The 11,005-nt window shown below is 34.0% G+C and overlaps 1 protein-coding gene and 1 non-coding gene across 2 annotated transcripts; one reads left to right on the top strand and one right to left on the bottom strand.

Moving 5' to 3' along the window:
• The first annotated feature begins 2,221 nt into the window (after positions 1–2,221).
• CIP6 (CONSTANS interacting protein 6) lies at positions 2,222–8,084 on the top strand. Its single transcript, NM_001346996.1, has 3 exons — positions 2,222–2,373; positions 3,046–4,157; positions 7,348–8,084. Exons 2-3 carry the CDS (start codon positions 3,080–3,082, stop codon positions 7,908–7,910), a joined length of 1,641 nt encoding a protein of 546 aa, NP_001333925.1. The 5' UTR covers positions 2,222–2,373; positions 3,046–3,079; the 3' UTR covers positions 7,911–8,084.
• Positions 8,085–9,804: 1,720 nt separating this feature from the next.
• On the bottom strand, positions 9,805–9,910 carry LOC112939993 (U6 spliceosomal RNA). The gene has a single exon (XR_003247604.1). It is a non-coding gene; the product is annotated as a U6 spliceosomal RNA (small nuclear RNA).
• Between the last annotated feature and the right edge of the window lie 1,095 nt (positions 9,911–11,005).

Genomic DNA, 11,005 nt, shown 5'->3' with positions numbered 1-11,005 from the left:
ATTACGTGGGCTAACTTCGAGTTTGTATAATTAGCATGTTTGTATGTGTATAGTTCGCCAGGATATACAAATAAATATGTATAATATATAATTTTTTAGCCTATATACATATACAATTCACCTCTCTCCCACTCTTTGCCCTCTCTCCTCCCTCTCTCAATCTCGCTCGCCTCTCTCTTCCCTCTCCCAATCTCGCTTGCCATTTATACAAATGTATATGTATAATATACAATTATATACAACTATATACATATACAATTCACCTCTCTCCCACTCTCGTTTGCCTCTCCGATCTCGCTCGCCTCTCTCAATCTCGCTCACCTCTCTCTCCCAGCCTCGCTCACCTCTCTCTTCTCTCTCCCAGTCTCGCTCGCCTCTCTCCTCCCTCTCCCAATCTCTCTTACCATATATACAGTTACATATGTATAATATACAATTCTAACCAAAATACATATACAATTCACCTTTCTCCCACTCTTCCCCCCCCCCCCCCCCCCCCTCTCTCCCAGTCTCACTTTCGTCTCTCCTCCAAATAACATGTAGCTACAAATTGTAATTATCAAACTATAGCTATAGAGAGTAATTAATTATTTTTAAGTGGTTATATGTGAAAGTTTCCCTTGAAGCAAACCTTATGGGATGTGTTGGTATCTTTTTTATCTTGTACTTGAGTGGCTGCAATTTGAAAAATAATACAATTTTTAATTATATTGAATATACATACTAAATAAAATAACAAATCCCTTTCTGATACATGATACCAGTTTTCAAAGATTCATAATACATAAAAAAACATCTGATACACATTTAATTCATGTATCATTGAATTGACTTAACACCATAAGACATTAAATCGATATGTATCAAACATACTGTCTGATACGTGATAACAGTTTTCAAAGACTCATGATACATAAAAAATAGCTGATACACAATTAATTCATGTATCATGGAATCGACTAAACAATACAACACACTATAACAATATGTATCAAGCGTACTATAACTTTCAAAACAATTTTAAGGAAGAATAAAAAATACATACCCTAAGCAATGTGGATTTGACAATAACAGTTGCTGAGATTTTTCTTTTTTCTGGGGTATTTTTGCAACCTTTGATTTAGAGGATTTCAGAATATCTTTGTTTGACTCCTTCCTCAAATTCAAAAGATCTTGCAAGGACTTTTTTCTATTTTCTTTTCAATTTTCATCATCAGAATCATATATCCTTCGGTTCGTAACATGATCTATATATATGAGAGAAGATAACAACGAACAAGAGTAAATATAAAAGTAAAAAACTATAAAAAAAATGATTTTAAGTTCGGATGGAGTAGAAGAAAAAGAAGAATCAAAGAATAAACGAATGTATCATACAGATTTCAGAAAGTGCAATTTGAATTTTGAAATTCAAAATTGCAGATTTATGTTGTTAAGAAACTGTTTGATTGAGAGAGTAATAATTTGAAATTCAAAATTGATATTGAGTATAGTTATGGATAAAAAGGATTCAGTTGATTAAGTGTATTTATGGAGAAAAAATAGGCATGACACATGGATGAAACGTGTGTCAGATTTTGTATCTACAATATTATGATTACAAAACAAAAAAGGGATTTAAGTATTTTTTTAGAAAAAGTAGAGAAAATTAGAGAATAATCGTGACCCATTTTGAACCAAAAATCAAAATGGAGGATATTTTTTGTTTTATTTCCAATTAGTTCATTGACATTTTGGCATGTTTTTGCTAAATAATAAATATAAAGAAAGATATTCAAATATCTCATCAAACTTTAAGTGAGATTCGTCTGTGTCATTTGTTAAAATTTTTAGTTAATTTATGTCTTTTTGTTTTAGGGAAGGTTGATCTATGCCATAATTTTTTCATTTGTTTTTCACCAAATGCTTAGGCTTGACTATATTCCTAATGTGATCCTTAGACTTTTACATTGTTGTGTCGGTGATTTGAATGATACAAGTTAAGTAAAATAAAATATTATTACGAGCATAGACATGTGTATACATATGATATGTTTTAGCCTCTTTTCTTTATCAGTTAATAAGCAAAGGGATAAATCGTAAAGATATGACGATCACTTAGTTTAGACGTGTATTTGACAATTTGAATGCATTTTCTTTTTTGATATCAAAAGCCAAAGGGAAATGAAGGAAAAAAAACCGGTTTAATGGGCTCAGACCGGCCAAAACGATGTCAGAACGCGTTCTTCCGGTTCTTAGTCATCGTCTACCGTTGACTTTTGTTATTCTTTTGCCAGCAAAGTTAAAAAGGGAAAAAAGAAGAATCTTTTTTTGTTTCAGAAATCTGTAATTGAACCCTCAAATTCTCTACAGAAAATGGGCGTCTGAATATCTGTAAGTCGAAAATTTTCATATTTTAATTTCACTGAAACTTGAAATATTCCGATTTTCACCATTTCTTTGAGGGTATTCTGATTGATTTTCATTTTTATTTGTGTTTTATGTGAATTTAGAATGACTTATAAGCCATAAAGTACATGGGTTTTCTTGATATTCATTTTTGTGACATGATAATAGAAAAAAATTATAGTTGATTTAGATATTTTTTGTGGGTAATCGACTACTCACGTTTTTTGGGTTAAATAGTCATAAAGTTTTCATCTTTAGGAATATATAGTGTAAATAGGCAGCTCTTAGTTCTTACTCCGAGCTAGGATTTGAAGTTTATGGGTTCAGACAAGAAGGTGAATCCGTTATTGGTTTTAGTTATTGGGTTTACAATTATATAGTTTATGTATATAATACAGCATCTATGCAAAAGGTACTGTGATTGTCCGAACATAACTAATATTGTAGCTCCGCCCCTGAAGTGCTACTTGTTTGCAATGACATTAAATGGTTCTAAATAGAAAGAAATTGAGTTAGAAGTATCTGCAGTGTGATGTGTGGGGGTTGTATGTGGTTTTTAGGAGGTTTAATGTGAGATGCTGTTATTGAATGAGCTTCATCCATTTTGCGCAATTTTACATTGTCATTTCTTTGGTGTTTATTTGATATGTTTTTCAGGTTGTAATATATCAGTTATCAAGCTTCATTAAATATGCTGCCTCCACGCCCCAGCGGGTTGCCTCCGTCCTTATTTCTTTCCTCTTCAGACACCAGAGCATCAACTGGTAATCATGACCCTGGAATGAACTCTGATCAGAATCGTGAATCGCCTGCTGAGAGTGCTAATTCAAGAGATACGTGGCCTGTAATTGATGCTGCTACTCAAGTGAAGCTTGAGAATCAGAAAGCTGAGGATGGTTATTATGAACAGTCTGTGACTCACAGGCCTGCTAGTGCAAATAAGGTTTCTCTTCTTGATATTGCTAGAGAACAAGTGGATATAATATCTGAAAAAATGTATTTGCTCCCCAATGAGTATTTAGAAGAGCTAAAAGGTAGGCTTCGAGGGATGCTTGAAGGGAACGGTGGTCCTCAGCAAAGAGATGAACTTTTGTTTTTACAGAGGCTTGTTCAGACTAGGTCTGATTTGACTGCTAATACATTGATTAAAGCTCATCGAGTTCAGCTGGAAATTCTTGTCGCTATTAATAGTGGAATTCAGTTTTTCCTGCATCATAGTATGAATCTTTCTCAGACTTGCCTGATTGAGGTTTTTGTATACAAAAGATGTCGGAATATAGCATGCCAAAGCCAGTTGCCTGCAGAAGATTGCCACTGTGAGATATGCACCAACCGAAAGGGATTCTGCAGCCTTTGCATGTGTGTAATCTGTAACAAGTTTGATTTTGAAGTGAATACATGTCGGTGGATTGGTTGCGACTCCTGTGCTCATTGGACTCACACGGACTGCGCAATTCGTGATAAACAAATTGGAACAGGTCCTTCTTCTGTGAATGGGCTGGGGTCTGCTGAAATGCAGTTCAGGTGTAGAGCATGCAATCGCACTTCTGAGCTTTTTGGTTGGGTGAAAGATGTATTCCAACAATGTGCACCTACCTGGAATGGGGAATCATTGATAAGAGAACTAACTGTTGTAAGTAAGATCTTTCGACTGAGTGAGAACACAAGAGGGAGGCAGCTGTTTTGGAAGTCTGAGGAGCTCATAGAAAAACTAAAGGGTGGAGTGGCAGAGACAACAGCTTGCAGGATTATATTAACTTTTCTCCAAGGTAGGTCTCGTATTTTGTACTCTATTGCTCCGGCACTTTGTAGAAATGTATTCATAAAAAGGTAGAACCCATCACGTGGTTGACATTGAAACTAAAAAGCATTTGCTTCTCCTATGATAAGTTAGAAACAACTACAAAAATCTCAGACATGAAGAAAACTTCCCTTAAAACGATTTACTTTCAATCATTAGGGAATTGTGAGACCCTAAATCATAGAAGTGGTGCTTGATGGTAGTTTAATGCTGTCACGTGGATTTTTTTGAAACTTGAGCTGTGCAAGTCTTCATTTTTCCTCAATGTAAATGTACCCTGCATCTTCTTGGTAGCATATTTGCCCCCATAAGTATCCCTCAAAAGCATTCAAAACTGTTAAAATATGTTGAGGCGTAATTTCATTGACTGATATGTTTCTGAGCTCAAGCTGTATCAATATTTTCATCTTTAGTCTAGGTAACATGATTTTGAGCGTATAATCGTGGAATCAAATTAGCTCTTGCTCATGTTAAGAGGTTGGCAGGTATTAAAGAAAGGTTTGGTACATAAAAGATTCCTTGCATGCTCCTCCTACATTTCTCACATCATTTTTTTCTGTGCATCTTACTTCCCTTTTTAGTCTGTTTCAAAAAGAATGTCTCTTTCCATTTCTGAAAACTCTTTAATTCTAACTTTTCACATGACGTGCTCAAGACTACAATACTAAAGGGCATCTTGTACATTCTCCATATCTTTAATTTTTTAAGACCACAAAATGTATTTGTTCTTTACTTACTTAATCTCCGTGCCAAGTCAAAATCAACCAATCAAATTGAAACGGAGGGATTTTTCTATGGAAAATGTCATAAAAAAAATTCTATGGAGAAAATTAACTTTTATCAATAGAGAGAAGAAACAATACAAACCTCCTGGTGTATCTCTGAGATCAGCATGTCATGATGTTGAGGTCCTTTACAACTTTGAGAGATATAAGAAATAAGAGGCATCGCTTTCTAGATTTCAGTGTTTCAGATGAATATAGTTTTCATTTGATCGCAGCAAAAGCGAGAGTATCCTGCGTGCCAAAGAAGACGACGGATTCCTGTCACATGTTCCAATCCAAGTTCAATAGAAGTCTAAGCTAAGTTGCTCGGACTCGGGTGTCCGACACGGGTGCGGATCTAGAGGTTAGATCCTTCATGATCTAATTTTTAAGATCCGGGGATATGGATCCATGTATGGATACGGGTGCGGCGAATCACCTAAAAATAATTAAAATATCTAAAAATGGAGTTATAAAACCTAAACTATGAGACCCTTCGGGTGGCCTAGTGGTTTGGGCTTGTGACTTTCATATTGGAGGTCTCAAGTTTGAAACACCTTGCCAGCGAAAGCAGGGAGTTGCCTTCTGGGTCGAGCTTGTTGCACCGGGCTTGCCTAGTGCAGGTTACCTCTCCTATGTGGTTTGCGAGCTATTGCATTGGAGGGGGGTTTTACCTTGTGCGCACCCAATGGGTAGCTGCTGTAGGTTTCCCTTGTCATAAAAAAAAACAAACTAAATTATGAGATATTATGTGGAGAAGTTGAGCAGAATCTTGGAAGGAGATTTAAAGGAAGAGTAAAATAAAAATTTCTATAGGATCATTAAAATTGTCCAGACTTTCCCCATCGATTTTGGTCAAAGTACCCAAAATCCGTTGACCAAGTCGGACACGGAGTCCACACCCATGTCGTGTCGACACGGGTTCCGGCACCAAAACTGAAGAGTCCGAGCGACTTAGAGTCTTAAGTGTTTAGCAGATGAGGACCACACTTGTGTTTGATTGTGAAATATCTAAAATTAAATGACTAAATTTGCTCTCTCTTAATCTATGTACTTTTACAGTTTATAATATCCTGACTTTAGATTTGTGGTTAACTCCTCTTCAGACTTCAAGCATCCTTCTTCCGTCTGTTTTCTTCTCATCTAGTATCTGCTCTTATTTTCTTCAGCTTCAGTATTGTAAATTTAGATATGTCCTTGAATATGTATTTAGTAATCCACATCTCTGCTCAGTATCAACCATCCCTTGTGTGAGCTTCCCTTGACTGAACTCTAGTTTTGGTGTAATAGATGAGGCAAACAAAATTTTACACTTCACAATAGGTTAAGGAGAGAGCAATCTGATGTGTGACTTGTTTTTCCTTTTTATTTTTGATTTGGGTGATTAATGTGTAGGTGTGTATTGGCTTGAAAAATATGATTAACCGAGATGTTAAGCTGTTGTAGATTCAAAAGATATTCCTTTAAAAAGTTCCTGGGGGAACTAAAAAAAGAATTATATCATCCCTAAAAAGCAACTGCTGCCTCCTTGCCACCTATGGTTCATGCTTATCGCTTTTTTTTTATTTTATTCGTGGTGATCTCAAACTCCAATTCCCCTCGCAACTCTGTCATCAGTCCTCACTAGTCACTCTGTCCAATTTATCTCTTTCTTAGGTTCTCTTTTCAAAAAATTAGTGTGAGAAACTTTCCTGCAAAAAGGCCAAAATAAGTGATTTACATTTGTACAAGTAGAAATGTGTGTCGCCATCAACATCTTGCCTAAGAGTTTGAAGATTCTATTTTCCACCTCATTAGGATTACCTTCTCCTGCCTCCTTTACTGCCAGTTCCTTTTTTCCCTCCTCAGTACCGAAGTCCCTATGAGTGATTAGTTCCCCGTTGGAGTCTCAAGTCTTTGAGCTTCTACAATATCCAACTTCCTGTTTCATGATTTACATGCATCCCATTTTCCAAGGCTGAATAGGTACAGCTTGGTCTTTATTTGTAGGAACAAGAGAGAATATTTTTGGGATTCCGTCTTTTTCCCTGTCATATATTTTCCTGCCAAGTGTTGGTGGAAACGGGGGAAAGATGACCAGATTTAATACATGCATGTAGACAATTCACAAGTGTGGAAAATGCTGCATGCGAGGGCATAAATAGAAGGTTTATGTTGGAGGCCTCTTTTGTTTCTCTCTTTCCATTGGATAAGACGAATTCATTCTTCTCGAATGGATAGCCCGTATGACTCTCATCTTTTATATTTTCTCAGTTACTCATCGTGCTGTCACCCTGCCTGATCTTAAAATGCTGAAACGCGAATAGACCTAAAATGCATGACATAATTTCTTCTCGTCTCTTTGTTTCTGAATTATTCTGAATATCATCAATTTATGTGCGCATTTTTATGAAGAGCTTGAGATGGACTCATCAAGGAGCTCTGAGGCTGGAAATAAAGAAAGGATGATTCCACCCCAGGAGGCATGCAACCGAATTGCTGCAGTGGTACAAGAAGCAGTGCAGACAATGGGAGTAGTGGCTGATGAAAAATTGAGGATGCTAAAGAAAGCTCGCCAAGCTCTCGAGACATGTGATCATGAACTGGAGGAAAAAGCTAAAGAAGTTTCAGAACTTAAACTGGAGAGGCAACGAAAAAGACTACAAATTGATGAATTAGAGAGCATTGCTAGGCTTAAAGAAGCAGAAGCAGATATGTTCCAGCTCAAGGCAGATGAGGCAAGACGAGAAGCTGACAGGTTGCAGAGGATTGCTCTTGCAAAATCAGGGAAATCAGAAGAAGATTATGCCAGTAGTTACCTTAAACAACGTCTTAGCGAGGCTGAAGCTGAGAAACAATTCCTTTTCGAGAAGATTAAACTTCAAGATCAGAGTTCTCGTTCATCACAAGGCAATGACATCGGTGACAGTTCACAAGAACTTTACTCTAAAATACAAGAGATCCTAAAGAGTGTGTAGAAATCCCAGTAAAGCCAGAGACAACCAGCCAAATGAACATCATTGTAAGTTGCCTGATCATTGTTCATGGTTTGTGTCATTTTAACTTAATACTTTAAATAATACATTACCTAAAACCTTGTATAATTGATTAATTTTGCTTTTAAAGTACCACTGTATTGTTGATTTGATCAACTGACTTTCGCCAGAAACAACACAATATCAACTCAAGACTGACCAGAAGTATTAAAAAGCCTAGCATTCATGCAAAATTTTCCCAGGATTATATGTGAAATGAAATCTAGGGCAGTTTCGGTGAGGTTAACCAAACCCATTATTTTTCGTTTTGAACTATGTATACATATGATTTTCCTTGACGTATACTTATAATAAGATCATACTCATTCTGACACAATTCTATATACTGTATCGTTGGATAGTATTGTCCAAACAGACGGTGCATGGAAGATCTCAAAATCAATGACGGAGTCTGTTTGGCACCTCCTAAATGGGCGTTCAAATTAGTCCAACCCCCAAAAGCTTAATTACGAGTTCGATAGAATTCAATTTTAACAAGTTCTACTTTTCCATTAATTATATAAAAGAAATTATTTCATTAATATAATTTTTGACAATAATACTGACCAACTACATTATTGAGAATAGGATTGGGGGGCTACCACAGGCTACAGATGTCTGAGACATATTTATTAGATATAATAATACTATATGATAAGACTAAAATGCATTATTCTTGTTACATTACATTTATGCTGATGAATTCAATTTGTCGACATCCTTGTATTAGCATAATATCCCATTGGTTACAAGTTAACTAAAAAGCTTTTTTTTAACATTTCGTGTTCGAGATTCACGTAGATCCAACTAATTAAGATTCACCTCAAATTTATTTTGAAGAGTAAAGTATCGATACTCAAGACTTCCACTCGAATTCGTTAGGTTTTTGATTGGGAGACATTAACAACCACTCAAAACAAACCGACATTCAACAATGCTACTTTGACCTTTTAACTTGCGTCTGACGAGATAAGCATAATAATCTTAGAATAAAATATGTGATTATGTTATTTCGTGTTTTATTTGTAAATATTAATTTGTCCCAGAATTATTTTATTTCATATAGAAAACTAATAGCTAATCTCATGATATATCTCTGACCCATTGAGATATCCTTATCTACCTTTTGATTCAGACTTAATATATATAGTGAAATATTCATTTAGTAAATAGTACAAATAAAATTCAAACCTAATAAATCAAATAAAATATATGGTAGAATTCTAAACTGGAACCATAATTTTCAAATTTTAGATTTGTCGGTATGACTATTATCATCTAAAACTTCTAAATGAAATGCTCATCCAATTTAACTAAAAAAATTATATTTATTTCATTATGGCCATATGATATAGAATAATTATGCCTTATTTTTTGTGTGTGTGTGATTTTTTTTCTTTCTTTTGTCTATTATACAAGTTGAACTTTTGTAATAGAATAACTGTTCCTTGTTTTTTTTGTGTGTGATTTTTGTTTTCTTTCTTTTTTCTATTAAACAAGTTGAACTTTTGTAAAGTGAGCTGATGTAATTCTTAAAATAGGATCTTATGTTTCTTTTTACCCCTCCAGTCAAAAAAGAAATATCATTCTCTTTTGCTTTTATGTTTTCTAGTCTTCAAAAAAAAAAAATTGTAAGATGAATTTATTTCTTTATGATAATATTGGCAGTTATTAAATGTTTTGGCAAAAAGAAAAAGAAATCTTTGTCTTTTTTTTTTGTTTGAAATTTATTTGTGCAAAAAAATGGGGGCAATGGATTAACAAGGTAGGGACTGAATCCTCACTAACAAAATGAAAGTTCAAATTGTCAATCAGTTGAGCTATTAAAAAATTCTCTAAAAATTTGAAAGATTTCTTGATTCAAACATCTCATTTTTGCGTAGGAGTTATCATGTGTATATTCTTTATATCGTTTCAATTATATCGGATGTTCACAAAGGAACAATCGTCAGGTCTGATTAATTAGAACCCTAATAAATATTTACTATTAGAAGGTCAATAACTTCTGTTTGAATCTCTTCTATTAAACATGGTATTATAACTTTTAAACTCGATAATTAAATTTCATAAACTTCACATTCTGACTCTATTTTTCGCTTATTATTGCACAAATGAATAAGTAGATTGCAAACAACAATAAAACTTGGACCAAGATGTCTTTGATAGAAAATTGCTACTACTTCACATGCTTAGATTGTTTTAAAGAAAGGATAAAAACATGAAAATAAAGAGATATAAATTGTCATTAAATTTGTTTAAGTTAAGGTCAAGTCAGAGAAGATTTAAGACAAAGAGACAAGTTTTGAAAATGAAATGTAAAGAGAGAAGGGTACAACAAAAATTGTTAGGTGAACAAAAACAAACTTAATGTTTTTCCATGCTTTTATCTCTCCACTATTATACTACTAGTTTTGATTTGACATTTTGTCTCCTTCTCCTAACAATTGTGTTTTTTTTTCAACAACCAATTGCTTATGTAGTATTTTCTCATTTTTCATTTTTTTTTGTTTTTTTATATTTTATTTTATATTATGTTTAGCCTTTACTATAATCTCATTTATTTATTTTCATTAAATGTTCGTTATTCATATTAAAGTTTAACTAAATTTGAATTCGCGCTGAGAAATCTTACATTGGGGGAAAAGAGATAAAGTACTCCCTAACAAACACGACTTCATATGCAGAAAAACTTAAGTCAAAAATATCTGATTAAGGATGAAAAAGTATTTCACGACCTGTAGGCAATGAAGAAGCCTTTTGCTAATCTAAACTATGAAGGTAGTTTAGTTATGATTATCATGTCCTAATGTGAATTTCAGCTTTTGGTGGGCTAACCTTTTGAGTTTTATTCAATAAATAAAAAATAAATATTAGCATAAGGTAAAATATTTTTTTACTTTAATTTTTTTTTTTGAACTTTTTAAAATTTAATAACATGCTGAATTTTGAATTTTCTGAATCCTGAGTATTAAATATAATTTTATTTAAAAGAAGATTTCTAAAACTTATGCATATCAAGATATTTTTGCCCCTATAAA

The sequence above is a fragment of the Solanum lycopersicum genome, chromosome 7 (genome assembly GCF_036512215.1).
Source record: "Solanum lycopersicum chromosome 7, SLM_r2.1".
Classification (NCBI taxonomy): domain Eukaryota; kingdom Viridiplantae; phylum Streptophyta; class Magnoliopsida; order Solanales; family Solanaceae; genus Solanum; species Solanum lycopersicum.
The sequence above is the reverse complement of the archived record's forward strand: the minus strand, read 5'-3'. Positions and strand labels throughout refer to the sequence as shown.